Genomic DNA, 21,588 nt, shown 5'->3' with positions numbered 1-21,588 from the left:
CTGCCCGGATGGGCTGCTGATCCATGGACTTCAATGGGGTTCTTCACAAACAGTGAATTACACCAGTGGGGTCTTCCAGTGCAGGATCAGGGCCTTATTTTGTATTGAGGAACAGCTGGAAGGAATGTAGGGCACCAAGCAATGCAATTAATACTTAAAACAAATGTTTCACAATTATGCTATTCTAACTTCAAAAGCTAAGGGAATTAATGTGGATTTTTAGGGTGCAGGGCTGTTGATTTTAAAATATATATAATATATATATTTATTTCAGATGGGATAAGAACTTGTCCTAGTCTTAAAATTACAGCATTGTTGTATAATGTGTTCAAGTGACTTACATCAAGTAGGGCTGAGACAGAATAAACAGCATTACTCAGAGAAACAGATTATTAATTCTGTGCTCAGGAATGAAGAAGGCAAGGAGTCATTAGCCACGTTCTACCTAGAGATGTGCCTGAGCAGCATGACTTGGATCTGGATTTCCAGCAATCCAAAGTCTGAGTGCCTGGTTCTCTGGCTTGGACATTTTGCAGTCATTTATACTAGTCCCAAGCAAGTGAAAGATGTCAACATTCTTATTTGGTTATCAATGACCATGCAAGGTGATGGAGGATCAGGGTCTGGGGATGTCTCGATCTGGAGTTTAGGTTCAAATCCATGTAAATTTTTGATCGTTTATGTAAAGTAGTAAGTATTGGAACATTCAGCATCACTTATTCCAGCAGTTAGCTTTTACATTACAAAAAACATTTCAGTTTATTCAGTTGACACCAGTTCATTTGTATCCAGAAAGTAGATAAAGTTGTGGGGCTTGTCTCACATAAAAGATCACCTTTTAAGGAGGATGGGCGTAGGGGGGAGGGGGAGTTTTAGCAAAAATGTTTGAGTTAGAAGTTTATGTGGTGAAATGATCAAGCTTGCATAACAAAAACAGCTGAGATTGAAACTTCAAAGTTGACTTGTTTTGTGAGGAGAGACAGAGTTCAAGATCTAAACAAAATTAAAATGACTGAACCAAACTATGCATGTTTAACTTACATGTGTATTGGAACATTTTTGCTTAATTTTACATGCTTAACTGTAGAAGTCAAGTTTAGTGTAGCCAATAGATCTGAGAAGAGAGCTTATTGTTCCCTGTAATATTGAAAAAAACCTCTCTGCTTTTTACAGTGTTGGACTAAAATTGTAGGGGATGTTCATCACCATGGTAACTTGTATATTATTTATAATCGTGTGTGTGTGCAAAAGTATACAAATTGTCTCCCTGGTATCTCTCTCTTCAGGTACACTTCGTATTTCTGTAGCACCTTCCATCCTAGTAGCCCACAGCTCTTCACAATCTTTAGTAACTTGAATCATGCATTACTTCCATGAGGTGTAGATATTATCTCCATATTCCAGAGGTTACTTTCCCCAAGTCACACAAATACATGGCAGCTTTCCTAATTTCTAGCTGTGCGCTGTTGCCTCAACACCATCGATCCCTTTTCATAGCATAGATTCAGTTCTCCAGGACAGATCATACTTCACCGTAACCTATCCCTGAGGCAGAAATACTTCTTCTGTTGCTTGCATTGTACTAACAAATAGTGTCTCCCTGTTTTCCTAGCAATCAGAAATGGATTGCGGTGATCCTCCTAAGAAAAACAAAACACAAGAATCTGCCAGGAACCAGCACCAGCAAGAGGAGGAGACAAGTCTTGCAGATACCCTAGAGCATATTGTGGGACAGTTAGATGTTCTTACTCAGGTATGAAGGAAGTGCTTTATGGGCTCGTGATAATAGGTCATCTTCTGTCCTCAAGTGAAATATGGACTTTTTGAAATAGATCCTTAAAGTAAAATTGTGAATAGTCTCAAAACTCGTCTGTTTTTCAGAAGCTTATTGGTAAATCTCTGTAAAATGATGGAGAATGTCAAATTTCTGGATTATCTAAAAAGTTGTCACAATATAAAAAACAACATTTTTAAGGAGAAATATTGGAAGGACATAAAGAAGTTTACAGTCCACAAAACCTGTAATTTAAATATAATCCCATCTCCATCTACTAACTAGTATCTTGCTTCATGGTAAAACACAAACTGCTGCTGAATTCAACATCTATGGCATATGCATTGTGCAATGTTCTACTGGCTTCAGTGAGAGCAGAGTTAGGCCAGTGCTGATGGCTTTTAAAAATCCCACCTTATATTTTATCCCCTTTTGTGGAGCTGATCTTAACTTTTTCAGGGAGTACTTTGAAGCTCCTTAGAGAATAATGTAGGGGTGTGTGACCGGAGTCCCATGGGAAGCCAGCTGAGGTCACTCAATTCAGGTGAACTGCAAAGAATGGGGCAGACAACTCCAAAGATGGTGGATATTTCAATACTTAGGTTTACCAAGCCAGCACTAAACCGCTTTTGTTATACCTTACTGGTTACTTAGAAGTCCAAAACACAATTCCTTTAAAGTAATCCAGCCTCAGGCCTCCACCTAGTTACCCAAGTCAGATATGATGAAGATTAATGAAAATCTTATTTCATCACATAAAATAGTTCTACCAATCCCAAAGGATTGCACACATTACCTTCCATATTAATGAATATTCCAGATCTTACCCCAGTACACGCTTACAGCCAATTATTAACTAAAATTTTTAAAAAAGAAAAGAGAGAGTATGGTTAACAGATCAATATACATACAGACATGAGTTAAATTCTTGAGGTTCAGATTTATAGCAGAGATGGTGAGCTTTGTAGTTGCAAAGAGTTTTTAGAATTTAGTCCATAGGTTATAGTCCAATGTCCAATATCATATCCAGGGAGTACCAGCTTAACGGGGGTCTCATCTTGCGACTTAAACTTCCCCTGATAAAGCTTAAGCAGATCTGAGATGACAGGATCAGGACCCAAGCCGTTTTTATATAGTTCAGGCTTTCTTTGACAGCTCGGAGTCCCTTGGCGAACAATAGACTCTCATTTCCTAAGCATCGCCTTTAATTATTCACACAGATTAACATAAGGTAATTGCATGTTTTCCCACCATCTGCAGATGATTCGCTATATATTTCGAAGAGAGATTAATACAGCAACAGCCTATGTTTACAGTTCATTTATGTCTCTGATCTCTGAATTAACAGAATACAGCATAGACAGGGACTGTTCGATTACATTGTTGACCACTACCAGTATATATGTAAATGCACAAAAACCCAAACATTATCTCCCCATATGTCTTTAAGGGTTGAATTTGAGTCATTCATCCTGCAGGACGCTTCACCCTTTCTGGTCATGTGTCACGGGGTAGCATAAAATTCTAAATTCAGATCTAGATTATTCTATTAAAATGTATGTCAACAGTAACCTTCACAGCCATTAATTCTTGGTCCTTTATGTAAGCACTTTATGCTTTCAAAGCACTGGAAAATTTAAATTTGCAGTGGTTACAAATCATACTCTAAAATTAAGACCACTTTCTGTGAATTCACAATCATGTGGGGTTCCAAACACTAAAATAAATATCTTTTTGTCCTTTAAACTTTCCTTCTCCACAATTGTGAAAGCCTGCATGGATCCTGGGAGGGATGGTCTAGTAGCATACTATTTTCTGGAAATTAAGGAAATCTATGTGTTCAATTCATATTTTTAAAGAAACCTGGTCAGTAGATTCTACACATAGCATTCTTCAGTTTGGGGAGTGCATCGCTATCTTGCACAAGAGAATTAACTTCAGTTCTAGATCCTCAGCCTATAAAATCAGCATAGCTCCATTGTCCCCTCCCCTGCTCAAATCCCACTCTTTCCCTAACTCCTTCCACATACTTCAAGTTCCCACATGTTCCCCAACAGCTTCTGTCCTGTTTCTCTCCACCATGCTTTTCCCTTGCACATATCTGGGTCCCACTGCAGCCCTGTCTTGTGGTATTTTTTTGTTTTTGTTTTTTTAAGCATTAATTTTGTTTTAACCACTTTACCTCACTCACATCCACAACACACGACTCCTGCCTCCACTAATTCTGCACACTTCTTACCACGCTATTCTTACTTACAGTATCACTTAAATAACACTACTCTAAACATTACAATACCAGCTTCCTAAAATGATAAACAACTTTCAAACTATTTCCACTTAAAGAATCCCCGCCGTTAAAACGCAACACATCCAAATCCAACACAGAATAACAAAACATAACCAGCAACTAAAAACCAACCCCACTTCCAACAAAACACCAGTTCATCACTCCAGTTAGAAAATTGTAATTTCTTAATGGTAACCATGTGGAATGGAAAGATTAAATATTGTATGTGGAGGTGCAGGGAGAAGGCATGTATTGCAGGGTGGTGGATGTTGATGACATAATGCAAAGAAGGTCAATTCATGGTTGTGATTTGGAAAGGCTGAGTGAGAAGATTTAATGAGCGTCTTCGTAGCTATCTTAATGGTTCTATTTGTGATATGGTGGTTCAAGTGCACATACCTGTTCTTTGATTAAGGTATTTTTTGTCTGAGGGGGATATAAAAATAAGAGTCTATATGCATTTATATAAATATAACAGGTTTGTCTCCCTTGTTTCTCATGTTAAAAAGAAATCTTGCCATTTTCATAGAATGCAGAAGAATTTGAATGCATCATATCAAAACGCTAATTCTCATTCCAGCTCAGTCTTCTGCTCCTGAGGAACATGAACACGATTGAAAAGTGTGGAGGTTGGGGTGGATTGTCAAAATAGTCCTTGTTTTGTCTAAATGTGTTGAATCTTGCAACACTTACATCTTTAGTGGAAATAGGAAGGTGAAAACCAAAAAACATTTTCTTTCAAAAGAACCATAATGCTATTCAATAAAAATACAAGAAAACTATTGGGGGCGGGGGGGGGAGTGCTTTTAGATCCTACTGCTGATCCGTTTCAAACCATTCTGGTTAGCATATCCAATGTTGTACACATGAATAAAATGGAAGCTACTGGTTTATACGATATTCGTGTGCTTCACCAGTAGTAGGATTGGAATGCATTCTTTATCTTTCATTATGTAATTCTGATACACAATTCTAATTGTTGTGTAATGGGCTCCATTTCTACTGTATAGGTGTTTTATCAGAGGAAAAATACTGTAGTAAACACGATATGTGGGGTTTAAAATAGATATATGTAATGCAAACATACCTTTTAAAAAGAGGTTCAGTAACTTCAGAAATTCCAAATGTTATTTTAGACCTCGCAGAGAGAGAGGAGTGGAGGAGGAATAAATTAGAACATAGGAAGTCTGAAAAGATGGTAAAAATAGCTGCATTTAGGGAAAAGTTTTCCAAGCTGTACCTACACCAGAATAACACTAAAATAATTTAATTTTAGTGTTTTAATCTTCACTTGACACTGGCTGTATCCTTAGGTGCACCCAGTATAGTTATGTGAGAGTAGATATGTGCACTTAATGATATTAAACAATTCCATAACTCTGCTAGCACTATGATGGTATTGTACCCCTTAGAGTGTGAGACTTTGGCTGAATGAGACAAGAAAACGCACAACTAAGACTTCAGAGTGCTGCAGGCAGGAACAGTAGAAATAATTACTCTTATTAGCAAGAGGAAAGGCATGTGTGGAGAGGCTAGTGATCAATGGCTCGATGTCTAGTTGGCAGCCGGTATCAAGTGGAGTGCCCCAGGGGTCGGTCTTGGGGCCGGTTTTGTTCCACATCATTATTAATGATCTGGATGATGGGATTAATTGCACCCTCAGCAAGTTTGCAGATGACACTAAACTGGGGGGAGAGGTAAATACGCTGGAGGGTTGAGATAGGGTCCAGAGTGACCTAGACAAATTGGAGGATTAAGACAAAAGAAATCTGATGAGGTTCAATAAGGACAAGTGCAGAGTCCTGCACTTAGGACGGAAGAATCCCATGCACCGCTACAGGCTGGGGACCGACTGGCTAAGCAGCAGTTCTGCAGAAAAGGACATGGGGATTACAGTGGACAAGAAGCTGGATATGAGTCAGCAGTGTGCCCTTGTTGCCAAGAAGGCCAACGGCACATTGGGCTGTATTAGTAGGAGCATTGCCAGCAGATCGAGGGAAGTGATTATTCCCCTCTATTCGGCACTTGTGAGGCCACACCTGGAGTATTACATCTAGTTTTGGTCCCCCCACTACAGAAGGGTTGTGGACAAATTAGAGAGAGTCCAATGGAGGGCAACGAAAATGATTAGGGGGCTGGGGCACATGACTTACAAGGAGAAGCTGAAGGAACTGGGGTTATTTAGTCTGCAGACAAGAAGAGTGAGGGGGGATTTGATAGCAGCTTTCAACTACCTGAAGGGGGGTTCCAAAGAGGATGGAGCTCGGCTGTTCTCAGTGGTGGCAGATGACAGAAAAAGGATTAATGGTCTCAAGTTGCAGTGGGGGAGGTCTATGTTGGATATTAGAAAACACTATTTCACTAGGAGGGGTGGTGAAGCACTGGAATGGGTTACCTAAGGAGGTGGTGGACTCTCCATCCATAGAGGTTTTTAAGGCCCGGCTTGACAAAGCCCTGGCTGGGATGATTTAGTTGGGATTGGTCCTGCTTTGAGCAGGGGATTGAACTAGATGACCTCCTGAGGTCTCTTCCAACCCTATGATTCTGTGATTCTAATAAGAGGCCAAAGGAGGTCAGAAAGGACTGAATTTGTGCTTCTATGGAGTCAGGTGCTCCAAAGGATTGTGGAGTTTTATCATTGCAACTCTGGAGGACATAACTAGCTATTTTGTTAGAGTTTGGTTAAATTTACCATTCCATGAGGCCTAGGCCCTAGATCATCAGTAGCTCTCTGTATCTATGCAAGAGAGTAAAGGGGTGTAAAGTGCCTCTTCCTGTCTTGTGCAGGCTACATGGACCATGGGTTACAACACTTGGGGAAGAAGGCTCTGCGAAGCCACCACTACTTCTCTTTCACACAGGTGGCTGGGGACTGGGAGGAGCCTTGGTGACCAGGTAACATGACCTGTGCTGGATGTAGCCCTGAGGCAATACCCTCCATCCAGAGCAAGAGTAAACTGGGAAGGAGATTGTGACTCTGAGTTGCAGTCTTCTTCCTGAGCTGCTCTGGTGGCAGCTCATCTGCATGCTGCCTGTTGCCCAGTGAAGTGTCGATCTACCTCTTGACTGGTGTTGCGTGTTTGAATTTAGAATCCAGATATAAAGGCTCCTCTCTCTAAAATACGTAAATGCCACTGCATTTCAAGTGGTTCTTAAAAAAAAGTCTGTCTCCATAAAATTAAAGGTACACAGAGGGTCTACTTGCAAAAAGACCAGGAGTATGTTAGCTGTCTTACTGGTATCTTATAATGAACCATTTAATTAATATGCTTGAATAGCACCAGTAAGAAAAGCTTTACTTTCATAAGCGGAACCACACATTTAGGAACACAAGTCAGGCTTCCCCTGTGGTATTTCCACATACTGTATATTTGCACATTTGTCTCAGTTTTCCCAGGCATTTTAATTGTTTAGCATCGAGGGAGCGCTAGTATATTTCTAATGTATTATCTTGAGAAAGTTGGAATAAAACTGTGATCATGATGTTCTTTTGTTCCCATTGAATTTACTGAGCTCTAACCTTTTAATTAACATAATGTGCGGAACACGTTGTAGTTGTGATAAACTACTTTGGTTGGAAATTATGCAAACATCACATTGATCTCCTATTCATTTTCTAATGTCTCTTTTTACTTAGCCCATCACTTAAACAATTTATAATGTTTTATCCTAAACAGTGTTTTACGGGGGGAGGGGAGAAAAGATGATTTTTCATGACTTTGCAATGCCGAGAGATCATTAGTACTAGGAAACCAGTTGAACATTGACATCTGAAAGTTGAGAACTGTGCTGCGGCCAACGGCCAGTTCTTTGTCCCATGTTGCAAATTTTTGACGTTACGTTGTCTGCTCACCAATCGTCAGTACCTTCCCTCCACTGAGAGCAGCTGTAAAGATGAAGTGGACTGCTGTCTACTTATGAGACAGTAGGACTGTTTTGATTGTACTAAGAGGCCTCCTCCTGCCAGACACCAGCTGGAAGTAGAAGTGATGATGCTGTAGAGGTGCTATGGCCTGCCCAACTGGATATACTGAAGTAGGTTTCAGAGTAGCAGCCGTGTTAGTCTGTATTCGTGAAAAGAAAAGGAGTACTTGTGGCACCTTAGAGACTACAAATTTATTTGAGCATAAGCTTTCGTAGGGTTGCTTCTTCAGTGAAGCACGTCAACTAACTCTAGAAAGCTGTATCAGAGGGGACTAGTGGCTGCTGCATACCACTTTTAGCAATGACACAGTAGGTGAATTTGATGTAGCTAATGTCTATGATGATGCTTTGTGTTATGCCTGTTAGCATCATGTTATGATGATTTACTCTTGGTTTGTGCAAATGTTTTTAACCAGTATTATATTTTTCTACTTGAGAGTAAATGTTACTCCATCTTCCTTTGTTTACTTTGTAAATGAAATGGTCTTAAGATGACATGTAAGCAAGAATTATGTATTTAAAATATTAACTAGAATCACTTTTAGTTTTGATTTACTTTGCAAATATTTTATATTTTTTGTATATATAAACATCCTAAATATGAGTGCTATCCTAGATTTGACCTGCAAAGATAAAAACTTCAGGCTTCATTTTCCTGAGCAGCAGCATGAAATTCATATCTCTGCCGTTCTCAGAAATGGGCTAAACTTAAAGATGCAGCAATCAATTCAATGGGTTTGTTTATGTTACATTAAAGACCCACAGCTGGCCTGCATCAGCTGACTTGGGCTCAAGGGGCTTAGGCTATGGGTCTGTTTAATTGTGGTGGAGATGTTCAAGCTTGGGCTGGAGCATGGGCTGTGGGACCCTGTCCAGGGTGGAGTTGGGAGGGTCCCAAGCCCAGGCTTCACTAAGCAACTACACCACAGTTAAACAGCACAGTAGCCTGAGCCTTGCGAACCCAAGTCAGCTGATATGGGCCAATCACAGGTGTTTAATTGCAGTGTAGTCAAACCGAATGTGTCCAGATGAGGAGTCGGAATGAATATTCTCATAACATTTTTATGAGGCAACAAAGATGTTTTCTTTGGGGTAACTTATTCATTCAAAACCCATTTGCTCTAGGATATGTTTGATATTCAAATATGTGTTAGTGTGCTATCTCACACTCTTTCCTAGCTGGACTTACAACTCAAGTATTCCTCTGTAAGACAGAAGGTCAGCGGATGAATATCTCCGCTGCAATGGAAAACTTAATTTGGAATGATTAGCATGCAGGGTTAATGTACTTTGCCATCATCATAAACACCTGCAGTTGCCATTATCAGGAGGACAAATATATGTAACACTAGTACACAGTGGGCACCTGCTGGGGGAAATAGCTTCTGTTTTGTGTGTGAAGAAAGATGTGTCTATTCCAAATGAAAACCGAGTTCAGAATCAGGTTATCATAAAAATTCATAAATTGCTGAGAGAACCCACCCTTAGGAAATAGAGTTTCGTATTCATCCAAACTAATCCTCCATTAAAGCCAGGGGGAAAAACAACACAGTGAAATTTAGAAGAGTTTTAAAGCCCTGAGATAATCCACACCAGGAACTAAGGGACAGTCTAGGTTGTGTGAGATTAAAGGATCATTTCACTTATTCCGGAAGCGATTGTAGAGGGGGTAAATTTTTTTAAATGAAATTCACTAGTATAAAAACACAGTTTGGAGGGGGGGAAATTAGTTTAATTCAAACTGAAAGTGGTCTTCAGAATAAATTATGTAGTCTAAAATAAGTAAAGCAAAATAATTGTGTTTACATTCAGAAATGTTATTCAGAACACATAATGGATAACAGAGATCAGAGGAGTGGCTTTTAGAAAATATGAAATGAATCAGTTTTGATTCCAGTGCTGTGTTCCTTATTTGAGATCTTTAGGAAACATTTCAGTCTGAAAAACCTCTGAAATACTGGAGGAGCTGTTGCTTTTTGACATCTTAGCATCTAGGTCTTCTAGATGAGGTTATTTTTCATAATTCTCAATCCTCCCTTTTGACGATACAATAGCTTTGAGCTGTCAGACTCATTTGGGATATTTCATTTCTTTGCAGGATATTGACAGTGCTCTGTATTGTTGTAGCTACTGTTTGCTGGAAGCAACTCTGAAATATGCTTGTTTTGATTCCTTTATAATCTGGAAATGTGGAAGGTTTTTTCCTTCTAAAACTGCTTAAATACCACCCTTATGCTCCTCATGTCTCACTGTAGTATCACTGCAAGATGCAATCCAAAGATCTGCTCCTGAAAAGTGCTGAGCACCTACCTTGGGCTGCTGAGGACCTTCAGATTCTATTGTCCTTCAACGAGAAGGAGCTCTCGGTACCTCTGAGAAATGGCCTGATGCAATCCCCCACTGCAGTCAATGGGAATCTTTCCATTGAGTTCAGTGGGCTTTGGATTAGGCCCGAGGTGCACAGCATCTTGCAGGACTGGGACTTTGGCTTCTAGAAGCTATTACTTTAAACCTGGGCTGTTGTCCATGTCCGCTCAAATAAGAAATCTGTTGTGCTAAATCTGTTTAAAGTGGTTTGAATGCCTTTAAAATGACTAATTGTGCAGAGCTACTGTGAAAGTATCAGTGTTTAGATCACTGTGAACTGTATTTAGTTATGTATATTCAGTATATATTTGTGGCTAAACTAAAGTAGATAATTTTAGAAGTATATTGTATATATTTCTCTGTGTACTATAAAACAGCATAAACGCCTGAAAGGTCACCAAATAACGCATGGGGAAGGAGACCAAAAATCAAAGTTAAGAACAGCTTCCATCCTTAAATATCCCATACAATGTCCTTAAATAAAACTCCAATGTAATATTAAGATAATCTAACCAGTAAAGTGCTCTAAAAATGATTGTGTCTTAAATACAATAAAGAATAATTAAGCAAAATCTCATATTGCCACTTTGGTTAAAAATATGACATTACAGTCTACGGTCCTTCAATATGCAGTTCCCTCAGAGCTTCAGATGGGACCTGTTACCTTGCTATAATACAGCATGCACTGTTTTGATGGCATTGAATCATGTGGCCCACCCATCTTAGTTTTTTGAAGCTCATTTTTCTTGGTGTAATTATGACAAAGCCCTCAAGGCTCTGGGGCTTTGAGTTACTTTGTATTTTTTCTTTCCTTTCTTTGATTAGTTTGTATGTTCGGAACGTATCAGTCTTTCCCTAGGGACTCATGTGCAAGGCTTTAGCTACTCCAATATAGCATTAACGAGCCTAAATAATATCTCGAAGCAGGCCTTGCTCAGGTAGCTACTTCCAGGTGACACCTTAATCTCAACAATAAATGTATGATTCAGATAAATATATCATGATTAACACCAGTGCAGTTTGGCCACGTTTGTCATAAGTGTCCATGAGAATTGTGAGGACCTCGTGAAGAATAATGCACCCTAAAACTTCAGCCATAATTTGGGGGGGGGGTTCACCTTGCTCTGTACCACGAAGCACGGGTCGCTTGCAGGTTTAAACTAGTGTAAATAGTGGAGTCTCTGTAAATCATGATTTGAGGACTTCAGTAACTTAGCCAGAGGTTAGGGGTCTATTACAGGAGTGAGTGGATTCGGTTCTGTGGCCTGCAGTGTGCAGGAGGTCAGACTAGATGTTCATGACATCTGACAGTAAAGTCTATGAGTCTGAGTCTATGTCCTGATGTTTGTCCAGTATAATATTGTGGTGCTTCAGCACTGCTTTTCATATGGCACATACTACCGGGAACATTGGCATGGATATGGAGCACAAACCCTATTCTGTGGGACTTGGATTGTTTCTTACATTAGGTCTAGAAATCTCTGTTGGCCTTATTATATGATATCATAATTATGAGATTATGAAAACTGAAGAAAATGAAATAACGTATTTGTAATGCCAAAATGTAATCATTCTAGTGTCTCCTTTGTGCTTTTTGGTTTGAAATCCTCATATCTAAAATTAAGTTATTAGGATGCCTTTAATTCCTTTTCCATTGTGTCCTGTTCTGGTAGATTCTTTTGCTATAACGAAAACATACCTTTATAAATAAATGTGTGTGATGCAGAATAAAATCTTAAGAGGTAGGAATAGGGCTCTTTGTGAGTTGTAGCTCACGAAAGCTTATGCTCAAATAAATTTGTTAGTCTCTAAGATGCCACAAGTCCTCCTTTTCTTTTTGTGGATACAGACTAACACGGCTGCTACTCTGAAACATGTTCCAAACTGTGTCCAAAGTACTAGCTTCCACTTATCATAAAACCACCAAACAAGTTTCATCCAAATTGTATTTGAAATAAGAAAGACTCTTCAATTTAAGAGATCAAGCTGTAAACTCCTCAAATCTCAATTTAAAAAAAAAACAGATTCTGTATTATAAAATCTTTAACGATGAGGGTAGTAAGGAAAATACTTAAGGAAAGTAAGGAAAGTCATCTGGCTAGACTGATCCCACTTCCCAACTATCCAGAGGGATGTGTGTTGTTCCTCTTGTGTCTAGATCTGCTGCTGCGTTTCTTGAGGAGTCAGTAGCCAATAGAATTACTAACTTTAGAAATCACCCTCCACCCTGCTGATAGTCTGCATTACTGCTCTCTGTAGAGGAAGCCCTGGATACTAGTAACCATTTCTGGTGTTTTTCCAGTGTTTATTGGATAAACGCCAGTTTCATTTGTGTGAGGAGTGTTTTATCAGTGTTTATAACAGAGCTTCTCATTTTAAGTTTTAACTGATAAAGTAAAAATTAGGGCTGTCAAGCAATTAAAAAAAATTAATCACAATTAATTGTGTGATTAATCGCACTGTTAAACAATAATAGAATACCATTTATTTAAATATTTTTGGATGTTTTCTACATTTTCAAATATATTGATTTAAATTACAATACAGAATACAAAGTGTACAGTGCTCACTTTATATTTATTTTTGATTACAAGTATTTGCACTGTAAAAAACCCAAAAGAAAAAGTATTTTTTCAGTTCACTTAATTCAAGTACTGTAGTGCAATCTCTTTATCGTGAAAGTTGAACGTACAAATGTAGAATTGTGTACAAAAAAACCTGAATCCAAAAATAAAACAATGTAAATTTAAGAACCTGCAAGTCCACTCAGTCCTACTTCTTCAGCCAATCGCTCAGACAAACAAGTCTGTTTACATTTGCAGGACATATTGCTGCCTGCTTCTTGTTTACAATGTCACGTGAAGGTGAGAACAGGCATTTGCATGGCACTGTCGTAGCCAGCGTCGCAAGATATTTACGTGCCAGATGCGCTAAAGATTCATATGTCCCTTCATGCTTCAACCACCATTCCAGGGGACATGGGTCCATGCTGATGACGGGTTCTGCTCAATAACCATCCAAAGCAGTGCAGACCGACACATGCTCATTTTCATTATCTGAGTCAGATGCCACCAGCAGAAGGTTGATTTTCTTTTTTGGTGATTCGGGTTCTGTAGTATTGCTCTTTTAAGATTTCTGAAAGCATATTCCAGACCTCGTTCCTCTCAGGTTTTGGAAGGCACTTCAGATTCTTAAACCTTGGGTCGAGTGTTGTAGCTATCTTTAGAAATCTCTCATGGGTACCTTCTTTGCATTTTGTGAAATCTGCTGTGAAAGTGTCCTTAAAATGAACATATGCTGGGTCATCATCCGAGACTGCTATAACATGAAATATATGGCAGAATGCTGGTAAAACAGAGCAGGGGACATACAGTTCTCCCCCAAGGAGTTCAGTCAAATATTTAATTAACACATTATTTTTTTAATGAACGTCATCCGCATGGAAGCATGTCCTCTGGAATGGTGGCCAAAGCATGAAGGGGCATACGAATCTTTAGCATATCTGGCACGTAAATACCTTGCAGTGCCGGCTACAAAAGTGCCATGCAAATGCCTGTTCCCACTTTCAGGTGACATTGTGAACAAGAAGCGGGCAGCATTATCTCCTGTAAATGCAAACAAACTTGTTTGTCTTAGCAATTGGCTGAACAAGAAGTAGGACTGAGTAGACTTGTAGGCTCTGAAGTTTTACATTGTTTTGTTTTTGAGTGCAGTTATGTAAGAAAAAAAATCTACATTTGTAAATTGCACTTTCACAATAAAGAGATTGCACTACAGTACTTGTATGAGGTGAATTGAAAAATACTATTTCTTTTGTTTTTCATTTTTACAGTGCAAATATTTGTAATAAATAATATCGAGTTTGATTTCAGTCACAACACAGAATACAATATATGTGAAAATGTAGAAAAACATCCACAATATTTAATAAATTTCAATTGGTATTCTATTGTTTAACAGTGTGATTAAAACTGCGATTAATCGTGATTAATTTTTTTGAGTTAATCATGTGAGTTAACTGCGATTAATTGACAGCCCTAGTAAAATATGTGAAATTGTTTTAGTGATTACATATCGATTAATTTTATTTAATGCTTTCTATTTCAGCATGGTAGCCGTGTTAGTCTGTATCAGCAAAAACAATAAGGAGTCCTTGTGGCACCTCAGAGACTAACAAATTTATTTGGGCATAAGCTTTTGTGGGCTAAAGCCCACTTCATGAGATGCATAGAGTGGAAAATACAGGGGGGTATATATACACAGTACATGAAAAAATGGGAGTTGCCTTACCAAGTGGGGGTCAGTGCTAACGAGACAATTCAATTAACAGTAGAATACCAAGGGAGGAAAAATCACTTTTGTAGTGGTAATGAGGGTGGCCCATTTCAAACAGTTGACAAGAAGGTGTGAGAAACAGTAGGGGGAAATTAGTATGGGGAAATTAGTTTTTGTGATGACCCATCCACTCCCAGTCTTTATTCAGGCCTAATTTGATGGTGTCCAGTTTGCAAATTAATTCCAGTTCTGCAGTTTCTCGTTGGAGTCTGTTTTTGAAGGTTTTTTTTTGTTGAAGAATTGTCACTTTTAAGTCAGTTATTGAGTGACCAGGGAGTTTGAAGTGTTCTCCTACTGGTTTTTGAATGTTATGATTCCTGCTGTCAGATTTGTGTCCATTTATTCTTTTGCGAAGAGACTGTCCGGTTTGGCCAATGTACATGGCAGAGGGGCATTGCTGGCACATGATGGCATATATCACATCGGTAGATGTGCAGGTGAACGAGCCCCTGATGGTGTGGCTGATGTGAATAAGGTCCTATGATGGTGTCCCTTGAATAGATATGTGGACAGAGTTGGCAACGGGGTTTGTTGCAGGGGTTGGTTCCTGGGTTAGTGTTTTTGTTGTGTGGTGTGTAGTTGCTGGTGAGTATTTGCTTCAGGTTGGTGGGCTGTCTATAAGCAAGGACTGGCCTGTCTCCCAAGGTCTGGAGAGTGAGGGATCGTCCTTCAGGATAGGTTGTAGATCCTTGATAATGTGCTGGAGAGGTTTTAGTTGGGGGCTGAAGGTGACGGCTAGTGGCGTTCTGTTACTTATTTTGTTGGGTCTGTCCTGTAGTAGGTGACTTCTCAGTACGCTTCTGGCTCTGTCAGTCTGTTTCTTCACTTCACCAGGTGGGTACTGTAGTTTTAAGAATGCTTGATAGACATCCTGTAGGTGTTTTGTCTCTGTCTGAGGGAGTGGAGCAAATGCGGTTGTAGCTTAGAGCTTGGCTGTGGACAATGGATGGTGTGATGTGGTCTGGATGAAAGCTGGAGGCATGTAGGTAAGTATAGCGGTCAGTAGGTTTCCACTATAGGGTGTTGGTTATGTGATGAAGTGGGATTTAGCCCACGAAAGCTTATGCCCAGATAAATTTGTTAGTCTCTAAGGTGCAACAAGGGCTTCTAATTGTTAATGCTTTCTATATCTAATATTTCAATATTACCAACTGCTTCAGTGTCCTTGAAATGCACTTTTACATTGCTGACTATCTTTGATTACTTCAAAATAATCAATAAATGACTTCCAGCAGAAAATTTTATCTCCATGTAATTTAAAATTTGCTTCCTGCATACTTTGCATGTCTGTATCTAGATTTTAGAGCTATGAGAAAGAGCTAGTGGTGATCGTATTTATAAGGCATTAATCAGCCTCTGTAGAGGGCACAAATACAATGTTAAGATAAGCATGTGATGGGTTGTCCCCCTTTAAGATGCCACCTGATGTGCTGGAATACCACTGAGCCCACCTGTTCCACCAGCCTGGGCTCCCTTTACCCTGTCTTGCTGAGCCAGGCTATTAAGCCTTCTCTAGCGCACACACACAGGCAGGGCCACACCCAACTGCAAAACGACATACACTGAGTTCAGCTCTGGGAACCCTCAGCTAAGGGATTTGCCCCAGCACTCAGGTGTCCACCTCCCTTGGAGTGCAGACCCAAAGGTATATTGTTTTGCACTGTGGAGAAATCTATACAACGCAAGCTAATAAATTTTCCCCCTCCCTCAATGTGGAGGAAGGTATGAACAACTTCTTGTCCCTTGGTTAGAAATTACAGAAACTGGGTTTAATAATAAACAAAACAAATTTTATTAACTATAAAAGGCAGATTTTAAGTGGTTAAAGGGGTAGCAAACAGAACAAAGCAGATTACTAAGCAAATAAAACAAAATACGCAAACTAAGTTTGATTCACTAAAGAAACAGATTACAAAATGTAATTTCTCACCCTAAATATTGTCACACTGTAGATTACAGAAAGTCTTGAAAGGCAGCTGCACTGGCCTGCAGCTTGAGACTTCAGGTATTTCCACTCACAGACTGGATGCCCTCCCAGCCTGGGTTCAACCCTTCTCCCCTCAGTTTAGTTCTTGTTCCCAGGTGTTTTTCAGTGTCTCTTTGGGTGGGGAGGCAGAGAGGAACCACAATGATGTCACTCCCCTGCCTTATATATAGCTAACTGACACAGCAATCAGGAAAGGAGAAAAGAATTGGAACTAAGACATGAAATCAAAGATAACAGGCCAAAAAAGGGACTAACTACTCAAAACACCTGTATTAGCCACCTATTAAATGAGCTCTCTGGTATTTGGCCTTTTAGAAGCAGAAATTGTCTATATGTAAAGGGAGACGACACTCCACCAAAAGGGGGGAGGGAGTGAAGAGGAAATCTGGGCCCACGCTTTGAAAGTGCTCAGCATCCATAACTAGGGCCAGATTTTCAGCTGAGCTTGGCAGCTCCTATTATCCTCAATAGAAGTTGCTGAGCTTGAAGCCTCTTTGGAAATTGTGATCGTGGAGTATAGCCCTGGAATAGCTTGTGGTACGTTATATTTAGCATCTGTGCTAAGCAGTAAGCGTACAGCATGTGGCTTATCTTCATATATCACTCAGCAGTACTCTTTATTTTATTATTTCCCTTTGCAGACTGTTTCCATTCTGGAGCAAAGACTGACACTGACTGAAGACAAGCTGAAGGAGTGTCTTGAGAATCAGCAGAAGCTCATGCACAGTAAAGGGAATTGATTCCACGAGGGGCTGATAAAGCCAGAGTTGTCTGGAGGCTTGGGGTTTTGTTTGTGTGTTTCTAATACTTTGGGTGAATCATTTTTAACAGATGGAATCACTTATTTTATTAAAATAAAATGTACAGCCAATGGCATCTGTAAATACACATTTTTGTTACTGTAAGAATAAAATTCTCTTATTTCACTAAACACAGCTAACGATTGGTGATCTTTTGAGTTAACTCCCCGTTGAGCAGAGGCAGTGCTAGCCCATGGGGGGCCCTAAGCAGGAATATTTTTTGCCTTCACAATACATAATAAAATGTGAATAAGGGGCCCCTATGAGCTGCTCGGGGCCCTAAGCAATTACTTAGCGCTGGTCTATACTAGAATCGCTACAGCAGCACAGCTGTACCCATGTAGCTGCGCCTCGGTAACGCTGCTAAAGCAGATGCTGTATGCCGACGGGAGACAGCTCATCGGCATCCTGTCGGCATCATTACTCCACCTCCCCGAGCGGCAGGAGCTTAGGTCACTCAGGGGTGTGGCTTATTCACACCCCTGAGCGAGGTAAGTTATACCGAAGTAAGCGCTAATGTGTACAAGCCCGAAGACTGCTTATGCCTCGCGCTGGCACTGTTGAGAGCACAAGTATTGTATGTGGAGTGTAGGGGAGGGGAAGATCTTAACTTCTCAGAGCTGCTGCTGAGTTAAACTAGTTAATCTGAGCATTTGGGAAATGTGAAGCAACTGGGAAGTGCTGTGCCAGATTTGCTGATCTATTGTTGAGGTGTCTGCGTGCATGCTGGGGTGTTTGCTCACAGGCAAAGAATGCCCAAATGGTGGACGTGCACCTCTATTCTAAAACTGTAGCAAGCATCAGAGAACGTGACTCATGCTTCTAGAAGGTTCTGCATCACCAAGTCCCAAATGGCTCCTAGAGAATTTGATGAAGAGCGAATCTGAACGTCCTTTGCACAAGGGATATTGTAGTGTGTGGGATCTACTCATCTCTTATGCAGTATGTAGAGGGTGAAAATAGCAGGGCCTAAGGCGAGATGAGAGGCACCAGCTAGGAAGAGATACAGTATGGTCCCAAGGAACATTCTCCTTAATATATCTTGATTCATTTTTTTAAGAGAGTTGTGGGGAGGAGGATAAATAGCAGAACTGTTAGCGCAGCCTTTTACTTTCTTTCTCTTTCTGAGTGTCCCAAATCAATTTTATCTCGATATTTTATAGCTGGAATGGCACTTCAGTTCACTTTGATATCTTCCCCCCATAGACTGTACGGTCAGGACTCTATGCATGTGTCCAGTATGTGACTGCACAGGAGCCTACACTTCTGGGCCCCCTGCTTTGCTAATACTCCTCCCAGCATTCACCCATGAGCTCTCCCTTCCCCCCACCCTCCCCCAAGTGCTTGTTGTAGTCACTACTACCTACCCACCTTGAGAAATCGGCTGCAGGAGCCCCAGCCTCACCTGGTTGCTGAACTCCTCCTAGCTGCTGCATTTCTGACCCTTTCAGTTGCACTGATTCCCAGCCTCATTCCTCTCGCACATAGCTTCCAAATCCTGCCATCTCCAGATGTGCTCTGGGCATTATGGAAGTTTGCCTGAGGCCTGGCTGGCATGTCTGTTTTCACACAGGGCTATGCAAAACCTGCCCTTTTCTTGCACCTGTTTCTGCAGAAGGCTGTGTCCCCCTGAATTCTACAGAAACCTTGTAAATCCGACTGAGAGCTGTTTATTTCCATCAGGATAAAACTCTTTTCATTGTCTCTCCCAGCACCAGAAAGTTCCTTATCTCCTCCTATGCAGGTGCTTCCCACATCTCCAACTTCTTCGAGCTGGAGCTACCATAATAGATTTCACTCCTTTTGGTTTGCAAGCAGCCAGTGGCTTTGTTTTGTTTCCAAGCATCTTTGGTTGATTAATTTGAATCTCTTTCTGTGTAACCACAGACTAAGAATGCTTATTTTCTCCATTTCCAAGCTGTGAATCTGAAAAATCGTTATTTTCACTTAGATTCATCTACTGGAATCGATCCAGTGATATTTTTTCCCCTAACAACCAATTTTTTTTAATGCTCTTTCTAGAAGCTTTCAGTGGCCTTCTGTTGTGAAGTCATTACCTCATTTTCACTGATGGGCGGGGGAGGAAGGAAAATCTGCTTTTAAAGGAGGAGGGCTATTCCTAAACTGATCTAATTTGATTGGCAGAAATTATTACAATAAAAGGTGGTTTCATGGAATGAGAACTTGTAATTGGATCTTATCAGTTGAATCCAAATGTCTTGGAATGCTCTTTAGTTAAATTAAATTTCAATTTTCTCCATTTTCTTGATTCTCTTAAGTGCTTTCCCCCTAAAACTTTATAAAATATAGCTTTGTATTGCTCTTAATAGGGTAAATATATTAATGTCTTGGAGATGTAAGCATTTTGTATAGTATTTTTTATGGAAGCTTTCGATAAAGCAATTTGGGTATAACATTTGATGTAGACCCTTTTCCTTTTAGTTTTTAAGGTGAACTAATTTCATGTATGTATGTGTGTGTGTGTGTGTATATATATATATACACACACACACACACATATATATACATACACAACTTCTATTATAATTGGATTAAATGGATAATAGTGGTGTAGACATATCATATTCTGAGGCTGCTTCTTTCTATACAACTTTCAACCAAAAATGCTCTTGATCAACACATTTCTAATTATTCTCCTGAGCATTAGAGATTGCATTCTCAAGTTAGGAACACAAATGCCATGAATCTTCAAAGAGAATTGCCCTCTTAATTCACTTAGGCGGTTTTGGAAATTCCACACTTCACATTACCAATGTAGCTCCAGGTTTCTGTGATCTCAGAAAGACTGATAAAGTATCTTAACAGAACCTAGAACAAAATACTCCCCCCCCCCGCCCCCCCACGAGTGATTTAAATCTCCTCTCATTTTTAAGTTTCGCATTTTCATGGCACTGGACAATCTGCAATGACCATTTTGCAAAACTGCTACTCCAGGAAGCAATTGAATAGATGAGTGGTGGGGGATGGGTTGTAATTTTATTCCAAAATGTACATCAATACAGTCTCAAAAGGGTTCAGTTTTGCTGATTTTGCTCTGGGTGACTCCTGGGAGGACAACCAGGGGTTAAGGATTTTGGTTTGGATCTCCAAGGCAAACCCTAAGCCAAGTTCTTAAAAAAGCAGTTTAATTTGTTGCCATTAGATTTGCCAGACATATGACCTCACTAAACTTTTAGCAACAGTTCTTTGTGCCGAGATTGGTCCCTAGGGGAGCTACATACGCCTGAAGGCTGCAGCAAATGGATTTTTGGCTGCTCTGGGTATGGAGCATGTTAAACATAAGCATGATCTGTGAAAACGCAAGAATCTTCAAGCACGGCCCACTTTCCTTCCTGTCTGGGAGCTGGAATTGGAGAGATACCACAGTTTAGCTCATAACCAAGTAGGTAAAAGCACAGAGCACTATGATGCTGATTGTTCTGGGTTAGAGACTGGGTTCTCAGCAGAAATTACCTCTAGCTGCAGTGTCATAACCAGACATCCATCAGCTAACTAAAAAATAAGATTAAACTCGGCACTATGGAGAACCTGTACTTGTCCTCACCAGCCTGGCGGTACAAATCACACATTTGCTTGGTCTCTTAATAATTAAAAAAATAAAATAAAGTTACATCTGCATTAGAATTAAACTTCTTTTCAAAGCATAAGCAACTTGAATTAGCCACTTTGTGGTGCTAAGAAGGCAGAGGTGCAATTTTTATCCAGGTTTTAGAAAAGGTCACCCTATGCCAAATGCATTTCCAACAGGATGATTTATTCTGTTACCTTTGTTCCACACAGCACTGATTTGAAGTGAAGATCATGGATGGCTCACATGAATCCAGGCGTTGGAAAAAAACGGAACCCAATCAACAGCTGTCTTGCGTGGAACCAGCTTGTTGCTGTCGATAACATGCTGGACTGTGAACCATGAGGTCTGGGTTCTGTTCCCAGCTCTGAAACGAAACAGTCATCACGGAGGAAGCTCGTTAGCTCTGTGACTCAGTTTCCCAGCCTCTAAAATAGGGATAATGACACGTAACTTTTGTAATGTGCTTTGAGCGCTACAGAAGAGCAAATGATAGATCTAAATACCGTATGTTTGTTAAAGGGG

At 40.1% G+C, this 21,588-nt stretch overlaps 1 protein-coding gene across 2 annotated transcripts in view; it reads left to right on the top strand.

The window, feature by feature from the left end:
- Nucleotides 1-17,589, top strand: part of POC1A (POC1 centriolar protein A) — a 103,253-nt gene extending 85,664 nt beyond the window's left edge. The window contains exons 10-12 of one of the 2 annotated variants that reach the window (XM_074958270.1): nt 1,613-1,753; nt 6,849-6,956; nt 17,316-17,589. In XM_074958270.1, the coding sequence (XP_074814371.1) occupies nt 1,613-1,753; nt 6,849-6,956; nt 17,316-17,414 (348 nt within the window). In that variant the 3' untranslated portion in view covers nt 17,415-17,589. The remainder of the gene's footprint in view (nt 1-1,612; nt 1,754-6,848; nt 6,957-17,315) is intronic. The other variant, XM_074958271.1, reaches the window with a different exon arrangement.
- Nucleotides 17,590-21,588: the final 3,999 nt, after the last annotated feature.

Source organism: Natator depressus, chromosome 7 (assembly GCF_965152275.1).
Source record: "Natator depressus isolate rNatDep1 chromosome 7, rNatDep2.hap1, whole genome shotgun sequence".
NCBI lineage: Eukaryota > Metazoa > Chordata > Testudines > Cheloniidae > Natator > Natator depressus.
The sequence above is the reverse complement of the archived record's forward strand: the minus strand, read 5'-3'. Positions and strand labels throughout refer to the sequence as shown.